Here is a 24755-nt window from a genome sequence, read left to right on the forward strand (position 1 = left end):
ACACGGATGTAAGTATCAGTGCCTTCTATGCCACTCACCCACACGTTCTCTCCAGTTCAGGACAAGTTGCTGTTGCCTTAGTTTACTTCACTTAACCCTACAAAACACATCAGATTTTCTGCTCAGACTGTTATATAAACGTGTTTTATTTAGCTGACCTCCTTTATTCCCTCTTTGTGCCAAGCTGAGCCCAAACCAAATTGTATCAAAAAAGATCCTGTTTACACTGAGAAGGACACGCATAGGGGCAGCAGTATCTGTGACGGGTGGATCTCAGGAATTTCTTTGGCACTGGTGCACAGAGCACACCATGACCTCACTGGAACTCTGCTGAACCCACAGTTTTGCTGGGTGCCTGTGTTTGGAGCTGCATATGAGCAATATGCTAAAGGCAATGTTAAAGAATTGCTTCCACAAAAGGTTAAGATTCAGCAGTGAACTTCCACTTCTGCTACCCTGAGTGAGCCAGAGTCACCCTGCTGGGATGACCAGCTTGGTGTAAATTTGCAGTTTCTACTTAAGTCAGTGCAACTGCAACCTGTACCAGGATTTCACTTGCTGACCATACCTGCAACAGGCAAATGCTTGAGGGCTCTGAGAAAATGAAGGTGACTTTGTGCTTCCACTTGAAACCAGCCCAGGCCAAAATGAAAGGCACCATCAGTGGCTTCCATGAATTAAGACTGCAGCACTCAAGAGAACTGGAGTGAGACCAAATCCCCACCACAACTGATGTCTTTGTTGACAGCCACCTGCTAGCACAGGATGGTCCCTGCAGGTCAGAATTAGGGCAAGCTGCAACTCCACTTCCCAGGACTGGGGAACTCGAGCTGCTTGACACCCAAGTCCACATTTTGGAATACATGCAATAACCTTTTGTGTGAGCACACAAAGACAAAGTAATAGTGAAAACCTATTCTTTCTACAAAGATAAAATTAACTTAAGGCTTAAAATTAACTTCAGACTTCGAACATAAATTGCTATAAAGAACTCAGAAGACAAATTAGGAGAGGCTACTACAAAAACATAACTTCAAAAACCAAGGAATCGTAAATAGCCATAACAGTTGATAAACCTGATAAAAAGTTACACTATAAGGTAAGATTTATATGATGGTGATTTATGTTCAGAAGTTCCTGGATGAATGAAAAAGGATTTATAGAGATTAAATCCACCGCACTGCATAGTACAGATCTTACTAAGCTCATTCTCATGTGCTTGTAAGAAGAAAAAATCCTTCAATTAGAAGCTGGCAATGAAATAATCTGCAATTCCTTAGAATCACAGAATCGCAAGGTTAGAAACAACCTGCAAGATCATCTATTCCAACCATCCTCCCATCACCATTGCTCCACGAGCACTAAACCAGACCTCGTAGCTCTTCATCCAGATGCCTCTTGAACACTGCCAGGGACAGCAACTCCATCACCTCCCTGTGCAGCCATTCCAGTGCCTGACCACTCTCTGGGAGAAAAAGTTCTTCCTCATGTCCAACCTAAACCTCCTCTGGTACAACTAAAATAGAACAGAACAGGATGAATGGGCAAAAGGTTTAGGATGTCTAGAACAGATTGCACGTACCTTGCCCTTGTGCAGACGATCACCTTTGTGATTATCATCTGATTATTATCTGATCAGACTGAAATAATCAAATTCCCATGATAAATTCTAATTCTTGAAACAGACTCAAAGTAAAAGCAAGGTAGCTTTCACAAGAAAGACAGATCTCAAACAGATGCTACAAACAACACTGGTGAAGAAAGTGATTTTCAGGGATAGCACCAAATACTTTTAACAGGTTATTAAAAACTCTGCACAGCCCAAAGAGATAGGATCTTTCTATGGTGAGCGGAAAACACAGATGGCATCAGGTTTTATAGTAACAAATCATCAAGTTTCATGCCCTGGGACTTCAGTCATCTGCATGGGTCATGAAAGGTTTACTTACCAAAGCTCACAGCTATCCTGGCACACTTGTGATTTGTTTTCTAATCTATCCAAGGATACTTACGAGACAAACCTGAGTCTGGATACAAGAAGCCTTTGAAATTTATCATAGTCCACTGTGTTCCCCCATAATTAGTGATGCATGATGCTGTCAAGGCAATTCTGATCCAGGAAGCTCTTAGGAGAATAAAGTACTCAAAGGTAACAGCTGACCCAGCACACAGACTGGTAGCAACGTAGCTGGGAATTGGTGAAATTCAAACAGACATGCTAAGGGAAGAAAGAAGAGTGTCAAGGAAGAAATGGGAGTCAGGAGGTTAAGGCAGCACAAGCTAACCAAGAATGGAAATCGGCCAATTAACCCCGAGAAAAGCCAATTTTTAGAGGCAAACCTGCCCAGAGCCTTAGTTCAGTGATTCCAAAGCCTTGTGAGCAAATAGATTCTTGAACAACTTTCAAACTTTCTCACAGCTGACAAATTGATGCATTGGGCCCACGATGGCCTTGAGGAGCAGAGGTGTGCAGCTGGGAACAACTGCCTTAGCCTTCCTCTGCCAACATGTGACTTATTAGAAGTCTTCTGTCATCTATTCAGGTACCAGCCTGGCGGTGTCAGCTCTGCATGTAAGCAGCACAGCCTAATCCCCATTATCCAGGCATCCCATGGGCACAACAGACCCAACTCTGAAGCTCTGATTTATGAAGCCTATCCCTCATGACCTGAATTAGCAAGGACTGTGGAAAGGGCTGTTCTCTACAGAAACACAAGTAGCAACTATATTCTCTCAATCTGTAGCAATACAGTAATGCTTCTTTCTTTATTTGTAGGCTTCAGGTTTAAATACACTGCAGCTTTATCAGCATCAATCTTCTGAACTAAAGACTCAGCGACACAATATTCCAGATTGCAACACACAGCCAATCAATCATACTTTCCCTGTGTCATTTGCAGCTCAGCAGTTTGAAAGCATCTTGGAACAAGTTCTGCAAGGACACTTTTAGACAAGAGCTGCATTTACTTTTTTTTTTTTTTTAACCAAATAAAATGTTACGTGACCATTTTTGGTGTATTGATACGGAGTTTTATAACCTCGCTTCACTCTGTGGCACTGTGACCCTGACCTTTAAAAGTCAGCTTCTAAAAAGAAGCCTGGCAGTAAGTCCACCAGCCACGGCCCTTTGATCACCACCCCAGTTCTTAGGAAAGTGGCTGAACACAGCACCAGGAGCTAAGAAGCCCAACAGGCTAAAGGCTGAGCAGCCAATGAGAGCTGCTAGTTCATTTATCTTTCCATACACTCATTTCTAGAATTCCCATAATAAGCAAATCAAAGAGTTCCAATCCTATTACAACAAATCCAGAAGGAAATTCCAGAAGAAGGCTCATTTCAGACACATTCGGGCACAATGAATCTCTTGCCTTCTTCACTTCTGAGCCAAATTAATGCTCAATTCTAAATTAGGCACAGCATAAAAACCAGTCCATCAGTCTGTATCAAATAACAAAAAACTGCTACGAGATGTCAGTCATAAACTGAAGACAGGAAAAAAAAAATCGTATTGAAAGGTTTGAAGGTATGTCTAAAAATCACCAAAGTGAGAAAAAATGCAAAAGTGTCTCCGTTTTATCCATTTTACAGGGCCAGTATGGGTTTGAAAGTGCTAAAGAGACCAGAGTGAGCATCCACAAAGGTGCTGGGATGAACCCACTGGCCAGCTAACTTTGTAAAAGGGGCGTTGTGGGAACAAACCACACGAAAGGACTCCAGGGGTCCTCACAGTAAGTGGCTGTGCACTGCTTGCACCCATTCAGCAACAACGTGGCACCAACTGCCACGTCCAGCTCTTCCCAGCACATCCCACTGCCTGACACCAGCACAGCCAGAGAGCACCAAGCCTGTAAACTGAAATGCAATCATGTAGGTAACATAGTGTGTGTGCGAGCTGTATTATGTTCACCTTCCTGTGGAAGTTCTTGCCTCCTATTCTTATCACTTAAGCAATAACAAGGAAGTTATCCGATATTCTAGTATCATCCTAAAGATAAGGATAGTTTGGTATCTGACGAACTCCTAATGAATACGCTGCTAATTGCATAACCTTCCTTCAGTACAGTAAGTCTTTCATTCATCAAGGGCATGGATTAAACATCCTCACAGCATCTTTGTAATTAATAATATATTCTTCCCATTTCTAAATATAGCCTATCATAAGAAGCTTTAAAGAACCCGAGCTGCACCTCTCACAAAGAACTTTCGATCAGAAGGAAACGAGTCTGTTTGTTCAGACAAGGGATCTGCCCTGCGTTTGCTACCTTTGCAGCAGACCCAATCCTGAAGGCAGTGCACCTGCTTCAAGCTGGGCCCAGCTGCAAAGCCCATCAGCAGAAGGAAACGCGCTCCTATCTGCAGCACAGTGCCTTTCTATCTCAGAGGATATTTCATGCAGATCAGAGATGCACGGAAGTATCATTATGTATCAGATAACTCCTGCTTGATGAAGAATAATTAAGTCCATGAGAGCTCTGCCATCAACCTGCCTAGCAGGCAGCGAGATAATGCGCTCTGCAAAATCTCACCAGTTCCATCTTTCACCCATGTGACACTGAATATCCTGAGTTGGAAGGGACCCATAAGGATTACTTAAGGTCCAATTCTGTGCTCCACATAGGACCACCTGAAATTTAAACACTCTCTTGGAGTTTTTCTTGGTTTTTATTCCTATTTGTTGAGTAAAGACATTACCTCCAAGGCTCACAGAACATTAAAAGGCTTTATTGACACTTACAGTGGTATCAATTTTGATAGGTATCAATAAAGGGCACCAGCACTGCCTGCCTGCAATATTCAGAGTGCAGTGCTGGGCTGGCAGAGAGCGAGAGCTCTGCAAGCAGCAGTGCTGCAGCAGGAAGGGAGAAACTGCCACCAAATTTTAATTAATTTAATTAATTTAAGATTAATTAAAGCTAGTCTTTATCTCGTACAGTTGTTTTGGACATTTTTAGGTGCTAGCTACAAGGAAACATCAAGGCAGTATCCTGTATGAGCTCTGGCTGATTGCAGGTCCTGTCACAGCACTTTATGACTGCCTCTGCAGATCAGTAAATGGTGAGATTGGGGGGGGAAGGAGAGCAGCTCTCCCTCACCCATGAACTATTTTCCCTTAAATGAACGAGGCTATTTTTGCCCTGAAACTTCCTTTGCAGTGATCTGGATTGCATGAGTAATTCCCAAACAGACTGACTGCTGGTAGCAGAGCTCAGCCTGCAGCATCTGGGCCAAATGTTTTCATGTAAAGCCACGCAGCTTCACCGAATTCTGCACCAGCTGAGACAAATTCCCATATCTGAAAGCCCTGAGACCCATTAAAATCAGCCAAATGCTGGCACAGCAAAAGCATAGCATTTCTACATCAACACCCCATTTCAGTGACAGCATTTCTTTAAGACAGGTATAATTCTGATTTACAGAATTGCTAAAGATTTCTGGACAAGTGAGTCCACTTGTTTATTTATTACTGTTGTTAAGAGTGGTATCTTATCTCTAGTTCCAGCCCTTATCTCTACCTCTTTTATCTAGTTTCAGCTTCTGTTCACAGGACCAAACTATGCTGTTTCTTTCTAGCCTAAGGAAACAACTCTGTGATAACACCTCTCCTCTAAGCAGACAGGTGTGTATCAATAAAGACATCCCTCAACTCTCTCTTCAAAACAATCAGATACCTCCTAATAAGACATTTTCCAACTCTGCAATTATGTGACCCGTGTAAGATTGCTCACATCCCTAATGTTCAATAGCCATTCTGCTTTACAGCAGCTACCTTTGTCTTTTACCAGCTCTCAGTCACCTGTTTAATTTGACATGTATTAAAGTTCAGTTTAACACGCGTTATCACGCCTGAGCTATTTGCTAACCCAGTGAGACTGAATTATCTTTATTTGCAAGAACCTGACCCACCTAGCAAAGGGGCAGAAGTTCACAGAAATGTAGCATAACACACTGGGTCTTAACAGGAAGACTCTCTTTCTAACTTGTAATATTTAAAAGTGATAGAATGGATCTCTGTGACAAGGCTCTGTCATCTGTATGCAGGGTGCATTTGGTCTAAACCAAGCAATTTTTATGACTTTTAAGTTGACAGTACACCTCATTTCCTATGCAGGTCAGGTATAATTTCCTTTCCAGTCACCTACAACTTGAGGCAGCCTGATGTCAGAACTTTAAACAGCTTGCTGCACTCGCCGTGCCTAACCTTTCCAAAACCTTCTCTAACAATGAGACACAGTTGTCTTTATGGAGGTTTTTCCACCTGCAGGAGAGAAGACAAATGGATCTCAAGGGGAAAGAATCTAACAGTCCAAGAGCTCTTCTGGAAGACCTGGAGCACCTGCTCGGCATCACACTAACAACCAGAGAAACAAGAAGCTATTATCCCTGTCTGCTATCACCAGGGGCATGGGATGACTGGCAAGCGCTTGCCATTAATCATCCTATGCCTTGAAGAAAGGTCAGCTGCACCGCAGTGAGTCAGCTCCTTCACAGTATGGGCATCTGTGCCACATCCCCAAAGAAAACAGATGCCAGTCTGCTAATCAGCTTTTACAAGAGGAAAGGGACAGCCAGGCAGATATTCTCATCTGTATCGCAATTACAGCCTAAGCCTGGAGCAGCACGTGCTTCTGATGATCCCAGGCTGAGCTGAATCAGTACATCCTTCAAAATGGACAGGAAAAATTCCTTACCCGCACCCCAAAACACAACTGGAATTGTTGGAAATGTCTGAAATCCTGCAGAATTCTTCATTCTGCTGGGGAAAAAGAGCACTCCAAAAGCAGCCACGTGAGCTCAGCAAAATCAAACATCTATTTGTTACTGTTTGAAATAACACCAATAACCCTACAGAAGTGTGCTCATACCAATGTTCCAACGTATTGCTGGATTACATCAGCCTCCTGATATCAGTTACATCCATGAAGGTAACACTGGGAGAGCACACAAAAGAAAAGCCTATACATCACCCCAGCATCCAGATTCAGCACTTTTTTGAAATATTATCTATACTTGATGAATCAAAATATACAGAAAAATTGCAAGTAGATTTTGTGAGAATATTCAAGATGTAGACACAATGCACTCTTGGTGACACTAAATCAACAAAACAACCTGACTTGCTTTGCCCAGCCTCATCATTACTGTCATTATACAGTTTTACCCAATGGCACATAAAAACTATGCGCCACGCAGGAGCTCCAGATTTTTAAGAGACAGATTTATGGATCTTTTCTTCATGTGTGTTGGCACATGTCATCCATGGTATCCATAAAGCATACATCACATGGTTACACAAGAGCTGCATGCTACCATTCTCCCTTTTTCTCCCTCTCTCAGACTTCTCCAGTGTCTCCATCGAGTCTATTTTGACACCTAAGGATCTGCAGGAAAGTGGATAAATAAGTACAGTAGGGAGGAAGTCTGCAAATGTGAGGGGTTGAGCTATCAAATTCTTTTCTTTGGCTCAGCAGGAAAGAGAAATGTGTCTTGAAAGCCTGAAACATCAGCCCTAGTTCTCAAAATATTTGATGAGCAGATAGGGATGTATTCACTCCTTCTGGGACATATGTTACACAACAGCTTCCACTGGAAGCTGTTTTACACTTTTTGGAAGAAAACACTTCTTCCAAGCCAGGAATATGGGAGATAAATGAAAACATCCAAGCGAAGAGGAAGAACATGCGGAATTGCTCCGAGGCTACGAAAAAGAAAGAACTTATCTCACAAATGTGAAATTCACAGGCATGTTAATTCAATTTTTTAAAATTTCAATTATTGCACACAATTTTAGAGATCTCTACTCCATTTATTATGTATAACTGGGATTTTTTTTTTTTTTTAAGATTATTTAGTTTAAATTAGCTTTTTCTAAACATAATTCTATATCTCCAAGCTATTTCTCTTTGAAATGTTTTCATAGTGGTCGTCTCCCTGGTATTTAGAAATCACCACAAACAACACCTCATAATTTCTTATAATATTTGTAAAGAGAAAAATTCTTTGATTTATGTTACTAAATGCTGTCTAAATGCTGCCTCCTGAAGCCAGACTTTAAAACCAATGATAATTACACCACATAATGAAAATGTAACAGGCTCCCATCTTGCAAAGAAAAGAAATTCGCATACTTGGTAACTCCTTGCTCACTAACCAGTGGAAAAAAATGGTCATGCAGAACTCAGGCATGTACATACAGGATGGTATACAAGAACAGAGTGGTCACTACTAGATTAAATGAAATCCTGCACATCAGGACTCAGAACTGAGCACAGACCTCAGACTGCCAGTAACGTGAGCCCAGCAGAACAGTCTAGATCTGTTGTTTTATTCCACTTACCATTCCAAGTATCCTTTGTAAGGATAATTATGCATTTCAAAAGGTTTATTGCTTACATCAGCATAATGAAAGGAAGCAAAAAGAACAATCAAAGTTTTGCTCATAATGCTGACATAATATTGCTCAAACATTTCTCTTGAAAATGCCACAAACAAGATTACTAGCTCAGGAAAACTAACAAGGAACAGTTTGACAGGCACTGGCCAAAGGACTGCAACCAGGCACAACATGGAGACAACCTAAATACACACACTCTCAGACCAACAGCAACTGGAAGTAGCAGTGGTGACCTTTAAGTTTCAGGACAACAAAGTCCATCAACAACACGGATTAGATGCAAAATCTGAGAGCACATATGGAAAGGATCAGCTGTGACTGAAGGCTGCACAGATTCCAAACTTTTTTTTCTTTCCTTCTCTCACACTGATGGGTTTGAAGAAGTTGCTTAAGCTCAACCCTTGGCAGAGGCTGTGCACCTCACTGCCCTCACTAAAATACTGATGCATGTGCACACAGTATTAAAGCACGGCCATGGCCAGATGCCACCCTTCCCACCAGCACTACAGAAATAAAGTCTGCAACAGAAATTGCTTCCCAGAAACCATTAATTTAGGATGGTCAGCTTAGAAGAAACTGCTTAGCATCCAGAAAAGGTAGATTCAAAATGTGGTTATCTTTTCCAAAAATATTGGCTCAGGCACTTCCAGAAATCTGGACTTCACTCCTCACCTTCACTTCTTAGAAAGAGGTAAATTAAGACGACACCTCATTAAAGAGGTAAGAAGAAAATCTAAGTAAGGAATTGTGAAAGAACAATGTTAAATTTTAAGTGTTCCCATGTTGTCAAATCTTACTGAGTTAATAAAAAGCCTGCCAAGAAATTACACCGAGTATCAAAGTTAAGAGATTTTAATCCCATGGTAAAACTCGACCACAGTTCATAGCCCTATCAAAGAACCACATAACCAACAGACTTAATGCAACCATCTTGAAGGATGCAGTGGCACCAAGACAGCAGCTTTGACAAAATCCCATCACTTTGTTTTTGTAGATGGTGACACTTGAATCACTTCACTCACCTCCAGTCCCTTTGTGTCTCAGCAACATTCCTCAGCAATATCATGCAAATCCCCACTGATATCCTTATTATGCACCACCACCTTAGTGTGTAAAGCAGGAACAGCTGTGCTCTGCCACTGGCACACACTCAGGTTTCTCCCCTCCCTTCCTCCCACTCCCCCTCTACCTCTGCTGCTGGTTGTTCTGCTCTCTGCACTGGTGTCCTCTTCTACTTCTTGCTTAAGCATCTTCTCAAAGGCTTCCTTTGCCCATTCTATAATAACCTCGGTAACAGAATCATAAATCTATGTGTATTTATAAGTGTAACAATCAAGCCATTCTCAGCCTCAGATGAAGACCTGTTGCACTATAGAATGAAGTCCATCATCTCTGTTCTACTCCTCCTACTCCCTGTTTCATTAACCCTCTCGCTTGTTTCTGCTCTAATATAAATTCAATCTAACACACAAACACACACACACACCTCCACCAGTGTAAGCTCTGCTAGAAATCAGCCGTGGGGGTCTGGGCAGAGCCTCACTGGCTCCAGTAACTCAGCTGCAAATGCAATTACTTAAGTACAAGGGAAATGCTGAGCACTGTTAATGGACCCATGTTTGCTTTCTCAAGTGCCTCACACACATCTTGGTGCTGAAATAATCACTGTTTGCAAAGTGCTTGGGTGGTTATCAGACAGAATTCCAATTCAGAAGGGGCTCACAGAACTTAAAACGTGACTTTAAAGTTGACAGTATTTCTTTAATCCTTTAAGGCAGTTTAGTTCGCTGTCTAGGCTGCAAATAATAGGTGAGTTTCCCATCAGATAAACAGGTAGGTAATTACAGAAACAAAATGGAACTTCAATTATGCAAAAAAAGAAAAACCAACCAACACACACACACCAAAAATCTCAACCAACATAGTTTTTTTCTATTGTGATCTTCTAAAGCAGTGCTGTTTCTTACAAATGACCATATTGTGTTTGCCATGAAGAAATCATTGATTAAAACAATCAAAAGCCCTACTAGAAACTTGGCCATGGCTCTCCTTTGTGAGAAAAGAAAATGCTCCATCTGGCTGGCTGAAAGATTTGAATTGCTTCTCCCAAAGCTCACTTTAATCTTTCCTCACAAATTAATTTAATTAAATCCATTATTATAAGGTCAGTATTTTTACGTAACCTATATGAAATCTTGTTGTGCTCTGATAAATCTAGAAGATTAGAAAATGTTACCTAGAGTATTTAATCTTGATTTCCTAGTAATCATCTCCAGCTGAAGCAACTTGTCTGATTAGTATGCAGTTTCCAGGTAAGCCAGTGATCAAATACTTGTAAAAGTGAAACATCATTAGTTGCACTCATAGGTATCTGACAGAGCTTCCTTTCAGCTCCTGCTCTGAAAAGCTGAAGCATCATTAAACAGAGGGTAAAAGAAGTCAGAGACATCGGGAGGAAGCCCCAGCTGGAGTTATCTCACACATCAGGCTACTGAACAGCCACCACTCCTTCCCCAAATCTCCACTTTCTCAGCAGTGTAGGTACTCTGCAGTTGATGCCAGCCTAGGTTGGCCACGTTTGAACCAGTAATGCAGAGGCTGTAGTGCAGTGGAGGCAGCAGCCCTTCTCCAGACACTCCAGAGTACTTATGAGACCGGGGAACTGATGTGCAAAGTGCACGTGGGCATACTGGGTCCTTCCCTTTCTCTCTCAGGCTAATCCTGAAAGAATTTTGTACCTGGAGTGTGAGGAGGAAGGAATGCTCTCAGACTGCATGCTGGGCTCCATCGAGAGCCCACTGGTTACAAACAGTGATGAAAACACAGGCTCTTCAGAAGTCTCTCAACTGTGGCTGAGAGTCCAGCATAAACCCGCAGGGCTCCCTGAGCCTCTGCATCAGCAGCTGCTCTTTCATTATGTCTCTGCCCAGGCTCATTTTCTTTCTCTGGTTGACAGAGATTACTCCAATTCTAATCAAAACAGGGAGGGAAAAGCCCCACAGAACACTAGGGGGACTAAATTATACAAAGGATAAAGGAGCCAAGCAGCACTGAGACCACATCCATCGTAAAAGAGATTACGGCTGCAAAAGTGCTTCTTATCAATAGGGAACCTACAGCCACAAAAGGTCCCCAGATGAGCAAACATAATGAAACCTGCCAAGATGAGTGATAAAAATTATAGAAAGAAAAATTGCACAAGTCTCCAGCAAACTGCAACAATCCATTGCAAAACATTTTTTTCCTGCTACCAGAAAATCTGCACCTTATCTACTTCCAAATGAAAAGCTTCCCCAGGTATGCTGCAATGTTGGCATTGCACCTTGTGTCTGCTCTTACTACATGGCCTTTCTGTTCTGTTAGAGCACAGAGGATAAAAATATCATCCAGGACTTTGTAAAAATTCACACTGTGAAGGCATCTTATGTCACACTCCATGTTATGCTATCTTCAGCATGCACAGTAGCTGAAAGGAAGCCATCCTGCAGCACTGTGCTAACATCTGCACTGCCACAAAGAGGCAGCTCCTTCACCAAGACTGGGAGCCAAGCTTGTGCCAAATGAAGATGCTGTTTTCCCATATTAAGGTGACAACTCCTATGAGCTGGTGAAGGTATCAACGTATAAATTCCTGCTCAAAGGGGCCAACAAAGCATGAAGAACTCAGAGTAGAAAAAGCATTCAGCAGACAACCATATACTTAACCATTTTTAAGATATCATCACTCTAAAATACATTTACGTGTGCAAATAGAAATTCTGAAAAGGCTCTGCTGCTATTAAAATTGTATCTCTCAGAAAGGAACATTTCATCTTTTATATACACACAAAGAAACCCTCACCTGTTTCCTTTTTCAGATGACAGAATAGACAGCTTAGTGGTATTTTAATTGAATTTGCTCAGGCTGTTGCACAAAAACAGTGGTGTGTAGACCCGTGGCTGAGAACAAAAGGTGCTCCCCTGCCATCCGTACCTTCCCTTCATTACACATAGCCCTGCTAGTTCACACAGCTCAGCTCCAAGTCTGACTCTCACAACATGTCTAGAGGCAGGAATTGAAATAAAAACATAAATTCTGGCAGAATTTAGTATGATAATTGCTATTTCTCGCTCACATTCTATATACAGCCAACATACCTGCTGAAATGCTCGAATTACATATCATTATTTTGTGTATGTGCACTTCTACATATATGTATAATTTTACTTGATTTTAGTACAAGTAGGAAAGAATGACCAACACAAAGACAAGCTTCTTGCCTCACAAGGAGAAGCATAGTTATGTTCATCTCAAAAATAACTATTTACTACCTCTGTCACAAAACAGAATTCAGAGCTTTCACACAGTAACTCAAGTCCTATAGAACACTTAGAGAACTCCAGTGACACAGTGAGATGCCTGGGCTGGCAGTATAAGCCGGAAATAGGGTTCATTAACTGGCATTAGTGCACCCATACAAGAACACATATGCACGCGTGGCCTAACAAAACTACTGAGCTAAGGCTTCTTGCATTTTAATACAAAAGGTTCTTAACATGGCTTACCATGTTAAAATACAAGATGGGGTGAGTTGAAATTTGTCACTCAGAATACAGCTACTGCACAGTGTCCTTACTAGAGGCCAGAAGCTCTTACTAAAGCAAAGGGCTGACTGAGGCCCATGGCAGCTGTGGGCGTTTGCTGCACCCCACAAATGTGCAGGGCGAAGATGTGTGTGAGCCTCACCCTGGGCACGGTCTGACTGAAAGCGTTTCAGAGAACTAAAGATCTCCAGGGCAAGGTTTAAGTTACATAAATTATCTACCAAAGCATGCAAAGGCTGCATATTAAACCAGTCTTAATCATGATCCTAATCCTCAAGGAAGCAGGATGGAGTATCACGAGACCCTCATTAAAACTGCAAACAAGTTCAGTGGGAGCTTGTCCTGAATGGAAACATGATCCCACAACTGTACAAGGAGACAAAGACAGGAAAAATATCTATTAAGTAAAAGGTGCAATTAGGAATCATAGCTTCAACCTACAAGAAACCCATTAAAACACAAAATATTTAAATGCGGAAAATGTTGAACAATGCCATTTCATTTTCACTTCTTAAAATATTTCCCTCACATCATAATTCATCCATTCAAGAAAGGGGAAGAGATTTGCTTTCTGCACAACTACAGTGCAATGCTGCTTCACTTAGTTGGCAACATATTTCAGTTTTTAAATTATGACTTGCTTTTGATTCCCAGAAATTATTTTCTTTTCACATCAGCTACAGTAAGCAAGCCAACAACTATTTTAAAAATCATGAAATCTGAATTTCAGAACACAAGCAGGAAGAGAATGGAAAAAAAGAAAATCACAAGGCTGTGAAAAGCTGCTTGAGTATTTTTGAAAGCCTCTTCAGTTTTTACTAGTTCAATATTGATGGGCTTCCGAATAACTACACACACAAGGCCTTCATATGCTCAACCTTCACTTTCCTGCTTCGTCTTTCTCCCTGATTAATAGTAGCCATAAAAGGCAGCAGCAAGCCCTTTTATGACTGTTCCTGTTTACAAACTGCACATCAGACCAATAGGAAAAATATTTAAATGCCAACATTTAAATATTTGCAGCAGTCAACTAATGAAAGCTCAGAGCTGACCTGGAGCATCCCTGGAGGTGTTCAAGGCCAGGTTGGATGGGGCCCTGGGCAGCCTGGTCTAGACTAGATATGGAGGTTGGTCGCCCTGCACATGGCAGGGGGGGGTTGGAGCTTGATGATCCTTGGGGTCCCTTCCAACCTAAGCCATTCTATGATTCTATGACCCGAGGCATATGGACACTGCAAATGCCAAATCTTGCAAAGTGACTTCCTTGCAAGATTACATTGCTTAATAAAAGAACAGCAAAAACATCTGAAAAGATCCAACAGATAACTTCGATTGGTTTTCCTACTGGCCTAGAACCTCTGAAAATGTCACTTTTGAAACTCAAGCTCTAACCACCTTCCATTGAGGAAAAATAGGTTTTCTTTAAAAGGGTATTACTTCAAAGTTTTTAGCACTGGTAGAATTGAAGCACAATCACTGCATACCTAAATTAATTTACATCTGTAGGTAAGTAAAATGCTGAGACCACCAAAGCCATGGAAATCATCAAAAAGGAGATGTAATTCACTCCCAACAGCCACAGATAAAGTTTTCCTGCTACTAAGGATAAACAGCTAGGCTTTGAGTTTGCTGAATTTGCTTTGATGTAAAAGGATAATTTCATGCTTCAATAAAAGGAACAGGATGCAAGAAAAGCTAGATTAGGTTTCTCATCTTGTCAAGGATTTCTTGTGTTAGTACCTACCACTTTGTGTCCTTTGGGATATTGAGGTCAGTTTGGGGTTTCTCAACAAGGACCCACTTGGACTCATTCAGATGAGCTACAGTGATAAAGGAACCAGGGGCACTTGTGAAGAAAGTATACATTGGCTGAGATGACTGAAGTAGAAATGTTTATGAGCATTTGAAGAGTTACACATACTTAGGATAAAGAAAGACTTTTAGAAATCTTTACTAGACCAGAAGATACAATCTGTAGGGAACTATTGATCTTCTAACCAGCCTTGACAAGTCTCATCCATCTCTAGAGTACTGCTAATGTGTTAATTGAACAGAATTTTTAAGAGTTTGAAACCCTTCATAACTAGACCTGGAAGGTAAACAGCATACAAAAGACATAAAATATTTTTTATATTACATTTTGGATGTGATGAGGCTTTGACACAGGTTAGTGAATGATGAAAAACTTGATTCCATTTACAGAATTGTGCTATTTCCAATTTCCTGGCAAAACAACAATGGACTACACACAAGGAGAGGTTGAGAGAACTGTGTTCAGCTATCAGAAGAGGAGGCAAAAAGAAGATTTTATTGCCTCCTTTAACTCTGAAATGTGAAGGGACTAGAGAAAACAGAGACAGAATGGTCTCAGATGTGCATGGTGATGCATGCTGCAACAGAGGAAATTCAGGTGACATCCAAGGATTTTTTTTCATTAATATAGGTGGCCAAATACAATGACAGGGACCTGTTTGCAGCAGGGGTCTGGACTAGATGAGCCCCAGAGGTCCCTTCTGTCTTAAATTATTCTGTGACTTATGGAAAGATGATCATGGGGCGATTTTACTTTATTCTGTCCCCACTGATTTGTTCCCTTTGACAAATCAGAGTTTTTGCCATTAGTCCCACAAACTCAGTCTGAGCCTCTGGAAAACCAGACTGTCTTTTCTGTGTCCTGCCACCAGGAGGATCCCATAGCTCCAGAAGCATTCCCACCTTCTGTATCTTATGCTATATTTGTTTACAGATGTGATGGAAACCTCAGCTGCTGTAATGCTCCCAAGGGCCCACCACACTTGTGGGGACCCAGTAACCAGAGCACAAAAGCTGCAGGATTTTGTGCTGGCAATAGCCAGTTAGTGTAATGGGAGTGCTGTATAAATGAACACCTGTACATCTGACACTAACCTTATCTCACTTAATTCCTTGAATGAGCCCATAACAAATTCCTCCAACAGAATAGTCTTTAATTTATTTATTCCACTGCGCATACAATTCCCCACCATCATAGCACAATATAAACAAGAAGATCAGCTCTTGATGTGGGGGGGAAAAAAAAAAAATCCTTTCTGTTTCTGCCCCAGGTTCTAAAACACGGTATCTGGCTGTGCCTGGATGATTTGACCTAATTTGTTTGTGGTGGCTTTTTTCTTTTTCTTTCCTCCCTCCCCCCATTTGAAGTTCAGTGGCCCAGTGTACATGATAGCCTGAGTGAGACAGTCCACCCTTCTTCAAGATAAATGAATTCTCCAAGGGCAGGAACAGTCTATTAAGTCGCTTTCCAGAAAAGCACAGTAATGTAACCAAACTCAGTCAGACATGCACGAGACATAGATCAAAGATGAATAATATGGAAATAATTTCCTTTGGGGTGAATGGAAAGCTAGGAGAGGGTTGTGCATTTAGGGGTGAGCAATACTGTCAGCAATACCAACAACTGCAGAATTATGCTTTTGTGCAACTTAATAGCAAACGAGGACCATTACATGCTGACCAGTGTTACAGGAGATCAGCATACATAGCAGCAGCACATAAAGTGCCCAGGATTGTGGAAAATACCCATTAAAAATATAACTGTCAAATTTGGATACATCTCCCTGAACAACATGTACTTCAAAATAAGAAGGACTGCATGAACTGATACTGTATTTTAAACCAGCATTCACGGATTTCATTTTATATTCCATTTTCATTTAAAAAAAAATATCTATTTCTAGGACTGCTGCTTATTAAACCTGCCCTATTAGACCATTCCTTATTACATGCAACATGAATTCAGACCTTCCTTTTTCTCTCTCCTAACATCCTCCTGCACCATTCTGTATAATAACTTCTGCTCTTAACTAGGAGAATGTCACATATCTGATAAAGAAATAAGAAATGGTGAGTTTCTGCTGCCTGCATTCCTTGATCTCATTATATATACGATGTCCTTAGGCAAGAGTTTGCCAGCTCAGATCTTTACTTGCTCTATCCCTTTAATTTATGTTCCCATCAGTGCTGCTAGTGTTTGCTAGCATTTGTTCTTATTTTTCTCCAGAGACTTTTATTTTTCATTAAATATTCAAATTCAGAGAAAAATTTAAAATTTCTTTCCTATAAAAAAGCCACACGATTCTGTACCTGTGTTGGAGCAACAGTGGGTGGCTAACATCCATTTTGATAGAGGTCTCTTAGTTCAATAGGAAGAATGACTACCATTCCCCTTCCTCAGCTTCCAGAAGCTGGATGGTGAAATAGCAAGGAATCTTTCACGTTTAAGCAAAGCCTGTGCAGCACATGCCACCACCCCAGGATGGGCACTGATTAGCAGTGGGCTGCTTTTAATGAGAACAATGAAAAAGAGGTCTGGGGCTCCTCAGCTGGATGGTTTATGGTGTCCTACCAGAGATCTCCTTGCACAGGCGTGTTGCTGCATAACCCAGTAGCAAACAATTGTAAGATCCTCAGATGAACGAGCTGACTCCGAGGTGAAAAACATTTTCTGTATCACAAAACAGGTTCTGGTGAGGTACATGGGAATCAGGGGTGTCTGGCTGACAGCAGCACTAACTCTGCCCCCACTGCTTCTAGACATTCCGTTGTCCTTTTTCATGATTTGCGGGAAGCTCCTTGCATACAAGCTGGCACGACAGAGATGAAACCCATTATTGTTTCAGAACACCTTCCAATGATGGCAGTTTTGCACCCACTGCAGGTTTTGCCTCACCCATAGGCAGAGAGCAGCAGCACTGGCTCATGTCAGACAGAAGATAAGCCTGCATCTCCCCTGGCTGCTCTCCCAGCAGGCATCCTGCAAGGCCTAAGTGGTTCATTTGCTTTACATACATGCAGCCAACCTTTCCTGAACAGAGACCTCCTGAACCTAAAAAGGCTTTGTCAAGGAAGATGAGGCTGGAGTGTGACATGCCGGAGCATTAACTCTTCCCCTTCTCCACCAGCATTGCAGTGCAGCACAGCTAAACTGCATTTCTTTGTTCCATCTCACTTACCGTCCCATTTCTTCTCATTTGTTAAGTATGTATCTCAAAATAACTTTCTTCTCTTCAGCATTACATTCCTCTTCCTCCTCCTCCCTCCCCCAGCCTCATTCAACCCAACTTCTTAAATTATGCCTTCTGTCCCTCCTGCCCTCTGTGGATAGCATTAATTTTTGAGTTTGCCTGGCTTTGCTTCCCCTGATTTAGGGGCTCATTCTACTTCCATGCAAAAACAAACTAAGCCAAAATAAAACAATCCCCTTCCTCCATCATTACTTCAGATGATTACTTCAGAGAGAACAGCTCCAGCCCACAATATCTGCCTGAATAGATCAGCTTACAGAAGAGGGATACACTTATTTTGGAAACTTTAATATAAAATAAATGAGACCAAATAAACCCAGCTGCCAAATAATAGCACTGAAGAACTGACAGATGGCAGAACACTGAGCTTTAGTGATACTATTTGCCTGCTACATGAATAATTTTCTTGGACAAACCTATGGATGTAAGAGTATCTTTAGATCAAGGATCTAGCTTAAAGAAAAGAAGAAATATAAGCAGCAGCTTCTTCTTAATAACTCATTTTCACACCAGAAGCCTGAACAACCATCTTCTCTAAAATCAGCTCATGCCAGACACAGCAGCAAGAAGCCCTCTAGATTCCATCAGTTGGGAACTCCATAGTCACTTACAGCCCCTGCTCCCTGCCAAATTCAATGGCTTGAAGAAAATGCACTTTGTGGACAGCAGGAAAAAAAACCTGGACACCACAGGTTGAACAAAATCAGGCAAGCTGTAATGCCGTCTTATCTGTGGACACAATACAGGTCACACTGTCCTGAACACCTGTGAAAGGGTAACATCTTGAGAGAGGATATTTCCAGGTACCAAGCTGAGCAACTTCAGGGATCTGGGAAGCAGTAGCAAACTAAGTAGGGTTTTTTTTGTTTGTTGACAACAATCCTTTTATCTTTAACTCAGCACTAGAGACAGGGACATAGAATCCTTAACAACCAATCAGAGCCCACAAGGTATTTAAAAAATAGCTACAAAAGCATTCAGAAAATAAAAAGCCATTTAGCATATGGCTAGATGCTGTTGATCTCTTTCTAAGCTGGAAACACTCCTCAAATGCAACATTCAGCATTATCAATGTTCTGAACCTCTATATCTCAAATGGACTATAGACAATGTCCCAGTGTTACATTAATTGAGGAATAGCTCTGGAACCTGGCAGAGATGCTGGTAATTATGTGGCCTGTCTGAAAGCAATTGATTCTATAAAGTAGTTTGATCTTGCCAGAGGTGAGAAATCTCCATTTCCCATCCCATCTCTTCCCTAGAGGAAACTCCACAGTACATTCTCCTCCAAAGGCTCTGCTGCATTTCCACACAGGAAAGTGAGACAGTCATAGTGGCCTGCAGTCACTTCTCAACCAGAAGGAGGAAAAAATAAATAAATGAAAGAAAATCAAGGACTGCTGGGAGAGACCTTCTAGGAAAAGTCTTACAGAATGTCCCACTATGCATTCTGACTCTCGCTAGATTTTCTGTCTGTAATTACAGCTTTTTCCTTGTCCTGCTATGGTATTTACACATACAAAGAGTTTGGGCTTTTACTTTGGGGGTACAAAGCATAATACTCCATTTTTTTGTTTAACTATCTGCCAGGTTTATCATTCACTGCTGCCTTGACGAGTGGCAATAGGAAGAGCTGCAAACATATGTGAATTAATCCCACAACCAGGACAGTGCTTATGCTTTATCAGGCTGATTCTGGTTCCTTAAGAGCAGATCGGATCAGCCTCTGAGATGACACATACTTTGACAAGGATACAAAACATCTGGGAAGAATGGCCTTACCATGCAAATTAAAGCCTATAGCTATCAACAGCCATAGGATTAAAACTACTTGATCTTCGTCTGATTAAGTGTGAACTTCAGATCTGAATAATCCCATAAAAGAAGTAAAGTTCCAAAATTCCACTTGCAGATTTTTTTTTAAGATTAGAAGGCAAGCTTTGAACTGGTATAGAAAGAAACATCAACTTGTCCGCAGAGCCACAAGTCAGGCATAAGCTTGTACTGGGCATCCTATAAACTTTGAGACATGAAGATCCTGCATCTACCACATAAACTTGTAGCAAAAGTTAAACATATTGTGCTGAGACAGCTACACACAAATATTAGAAAGAATGGAATTAAAATTAAAACTAGCCTTGACCAGGCACTCCAACAGTGCAGCCAGCTGCACGGTATGAAGGCACAAATCAGAGCAGTTCAATGTATGCTGGAGGCCCTGCTATAAAAAAAGTCACCTTTATCTTCTGTTGTTGGAAACTGGGATTGTGGCTCAGGACCACCTTGATCCAAATGTGAAAAATATGCAACAATGGAGTCCTAAGAGGACATTTTACCTGTAACAGAGAGGGCTAGAGCATCAGAAGTTTCTGGTTTCAACAAAGAAAAGCACTCACTCATGCAAACTCCCTCTGGAAGCCAAGAGACCCTTCCTGACTGACAGATATGGATGTTATCTTCTGTGAATAGAAATGCTGCAGTTATAGGCCATAATTACATGCCACAGTCTCTGACCTGTTTTCAAAACTCTTGTACTAAAAATAAAAAAAGGCCAAATCAAGAATTAGCCCACACGGGCACTGTCACTTCCACAATGAATTCCTGATTGACCTGTCACAGCACACTACAGAACTGGAACAGATTTCTGCCTGTGTCAAGGTGACACTGGCCTGCTCCCATTAGCAGCAGGGAGACATTTCAAGGGCCATTATTTTCCTGATACTACCTGAACAGAAGAACCACTGCAGAAACGTAGACTTCAGTGTCTTAGCAGGTTTCAAGCAGAAAATCACGCTAAACTGAACAAATGAGTTTCCTCTCAGGATGGCAGCCCCATATTGTACCAATCAAAGGCTCAGGTCAAGCGTCCTTTACAATACTTAAGTTTTAAAGATGATTTCCCCAGAGAAATAACGTAAGTGGGGAAAAAAATGGGAGGAATGGAAGATGATCAAGAAAAATCACCACGGAACTAAGAGCTGCATGGTCTGTACCCTTTCCATGCTATGCCCTCTGCCAAGAGATTTACAGACAGCAAGACCAGGGAATGGAGCTGCTTAGTTATGCGGCCCCCTCCACACAATCAGGTAGCGGAAGGAGCATTAATAAGATAGCTTTTGACTAAGGCGGATGCAGTGTGAAAGACCAACACTTATAGTACATAAATATGCTAATGCAGTCACTGAAGTAATTTTTTCTGTAGCCAGTATATGGCTGCAAAAAATATTCCATTCATTTTATGCAAAAGATAAGCTTATTTATCTTTCTTAATTAGGGAGGGAGAAGGTAGAACAGGTACTAGGATTAAAAATAAAAGCATGGTTATTTGTGAAGCCCTCTACGTGCCAATAAAACACTTCCTCCAGCACTGTTTCTGACTCATGGGAATATGTTTGTGAAGTACATGACTGGAAATTCAATAGAATGGCTTGTATAAGTTTCTTGGTCTGCCCAAGAACAAATCTGCAGATGTAAGCAAGCTAGTGTTTTCATTACTGTGTTTCTGGGATTCCCTGCAACTCAGAACCAGACCTTCACAGTTCTGTACTAACAGAGGGTGGACAGAGGTCCTCAAAGAGCAAAAACATTACATGCACTATGTGGAAATCAAGCATGTCCTTTTACTTACTGAATCAATATATTTTTAAAAGGTGTTGTCTGCACTGATCATCTACTATATTTACTCTCAGCTTCAGTTATTTTACACCGCTCATCTTTTGTCTGTTATGTTTTTCTTCACTTGTTCTCCAAGGCAAAAACTAAAATAAGAAATAATAACACTGAGCAATGCCCTAGGAATTGCCAAGTTCAGCTGTAATGACAGAAATGCTGTTTGCAGTGATGAATCCTAAGATGCTACCCCATGCAAAACGCTGCACATCGCAGTTTGCAAAGGCCTGACCCCAGGCACACAGATTTCACAGTGCTTGATTCAGACCTTGCATGATTGCTGGTGCAGCCTCACAGACTAGGAAGCCTATACTCCAGGGAGCAACGGTACACCTTGTGGGTGTAGGGCTAAATAATAGCTTCTGATTCCCCTTGGACTCCTACTTCTTAAAAGTGTTCTCTTTCATGAGAAGACTGATCAGGAATCTTAATGCACCACTGCTGATCACAGGCCCTGAAACGATGCAAACTGTTTCCTGTTCCATTACAGACAGAAATAAACCTTGTATAGTTCTATCTGTATCACTGTCTGGAAAATTGGTATACTGGAACATTTGGAAGCCATCTGATTCAAATGACCTGAATCTTTTGTGTGTTTAATTTCTGTTACAAAAAAAGTTGAAGTTTAAACATCATCCTGTGAGTGTTAAGAATAACACCTTCCGTTTCTTAGCATTCCATGCTTTGACAAGACGACATGTCTGAGAAACACCACTTGTCTGTGCTACTCACTGCATGCTGCTTCTGATTCATCTGACCCATCAGAACATTCTTCTTCACCGTCACACTTCCACCTATCTGGGATGCAGTGGCCGTTGTCACAAGCGAAATCCGACTCAGCACAAGTTTTCTTTGCTGCAGGAAAAGAAAAAAACAAACAAAACTGGATGCGAATATGAGCACAACAGATCACCTTCACTTCATCCAATCCCATGAAGGACAGCACTGATTTCCCCACATAGAGAGAATTCATCTCATGCTCAGCATTGCTTCTCCATGACAGAATCGCTCAGGTATCGGGTGTTCCTTTTCTCTAAAACTTTTATTCCTCACTTATTCAAAATAGATCTACTCTTTTATATTTTATTCCAGACAGTAAAAAAATCAATAAATCAATAAATAAAAATACGGATGCTCTTTATCAAAATAAGGATCTAGGGTTTACTACAAAACATAGCTGCTTACATGGAACTGAAAGTGTGCTGCATGATTTACAGACAGGTAAGACAAACAAGTCTCGTCTTTGGAGTACTACGATCTAACAATGTTTTTATCTACACAGTCTATTCATGGCTTTTTTTAGTACATCTGTCACCATATTAGATGATCATAAAGCACTCCTCCAGACAATAAACATCATTTCATTAAATGTCAACCACTCAACACTCTTTGCTTTGCTTGCATTAATCTAGGGCTTGAAAAAGATGCAAGGCAGGAGCTCAAGCAATTAACGGGTCTATTCCGCTGTGCTGGTGGTGCAGCACACTCAGTGCCCTTAATACACATCAGCATTATTGCACTGCAGCAGAAAGAAAGCAGTCTACAATCTGGCCTGTTCAGTCCTGGCTTCAGTGTGTACGTGATCACCAGTCACTGCCTTTTCCAATGGTGTGGCTGTTCTACAAGGAATCCAACTGAAGAGCACATCAGCTGACTAACCAGTTCATATAGCAGCTGGTGGCAGGGAGATTTGTTTCTTCCCTTCTGCAAAGCTGCTCACAACCTAATAGGATCACAGGAAAATTCAGGCAGTAAAGGACACCTGGAGGCCATGTCCAGCCTCCTCCTCAAGACCAGGCCAGTCCTGAGGTCAGACCAGGTTGCTCATGGCTTTACTCATTCTGCTTTGAACATCTCGATCTCAGGATGGAGACAGCATGACCTCCCTGTGCAATCTGCTCCACTGCTTGCCTGATCCCACAGGGAGGCTTGTGCTGGGTACCTACTACTCGATGTAAGTCATATGTGCACATCGTGGCTTCATCAGCATTTCTTCCAGCAGACATTTTTAAAGCATTAAACACAACAACTTACCCTCCAGGGCTTGATCTGACTTTTTTCTTATTTTTTTTCTTACATAAGCACAGGCTTACAAGCCTGTGACCTATGCAGGAAAAGGGTCATTGCTGCATGAGGTACTGGGGAGGTTGTCATGGAAGAAACCAAGCATTCACATTCTAACGTGAGACACACAGCTCCCCTGAACAAGCATCGAGCAAGAAAACACCACAAAACACCACTAAGCAGCTGTACAACCTCTCATGATGCACTTCATAAAGAGAATATGCATTTATTCCCCCTTTCCACTGCTAAATGAACCATGTTCTGAATCAAATGGACAATTTGCCCTTCAGTCATTTAGAATCAAATATTATGAACAAATATAAAGAAAAACCATAGAGGCCAACTGCTTTACAAGAGACCAGTGACGGCAGGAACCCAGTCTGATCTTCCAAGAATACTGCACGTCCATTATCAGAGGGAACAGACCTGCTCCTCAACACTTGTGCAGCTAGCTATCATGGGTATTTATTACATCAGATTAACTAAGCTAAGCTTGCATATAATGGTCAGAAGCTGATACCAGATGCTGATGGGATACGAGTTCATAAGCAAAGTCACAGCATTCCCCTGCCTGCTGCCAAGCCGAAGCTCAGCAGTATTTTTCCTGAAACAGTGACAAGTGTAACAGTGAAGACATGAGATGTTTCATTTTTAAAACTGGTTTAGTTTAATACAAACTCCCAGCATCATCATGTCTTGCTTCCATCAGAAATCTCTGGTCCTTGGCTCGTTCCCAGAGACCCAGACTGTGACCCAGCTACCTTTCCACCTTCACCCAATCTACTCTTTCTCCATCAGTCTGACACTCTGACCACTTATTTCCAGAACATGCAGACACAAGCGAGGGGTCAGCAACAGACAGGAGGGTAACAGGCAGCCCTCCCACCCTGCAGCACGGCCAGCCTGCTCACAGCAGATGGTAGCACTGATTGCTTTGTTCCCCCGACACTGCTCTTGGGCAGCACAATTAATAGATTGCCAGG

At 41.6% G+C, this 24755-nt stretch overlaps 1 protein-coding gene across 2 annotated transcripts in view; it reads right to left on the minus strand.

Moving 5' to 3' along the window:
- The window catches only part of LRP8 (LDL receptor related protein 8), a 151520-nt gene that overhangs the window by 40100 nt on the left and 86665 nt on the right, over positions 1-24755 (minus strand). For both annotated transcript variants that reach the window (XM_031602635.2, XM_031602623.2), the window contains exon 3: positions 22441-22563. In XM_031602635.2, the coding sequence (XP_031458495.1) occupies positions 22441-22563 (123 nt within the window). The remainder of the gene's footprint in view (positions 1-22440; positions 22564-24755) is intronic.

This window comes from Phasianus colchicus, chromosome 9 (genome assembly GCF_987193195.1).
Source record: "Phasianus colchicus chromosome 9, bPhaCol1.hap1.1, whole genome shotgun sequence".
Lineage (NCBI taxonomy): Eukaryota > Metazoa > Chordata > Aves > Galliformes > Phasianidae > Phasianus > Phasianus colchicus.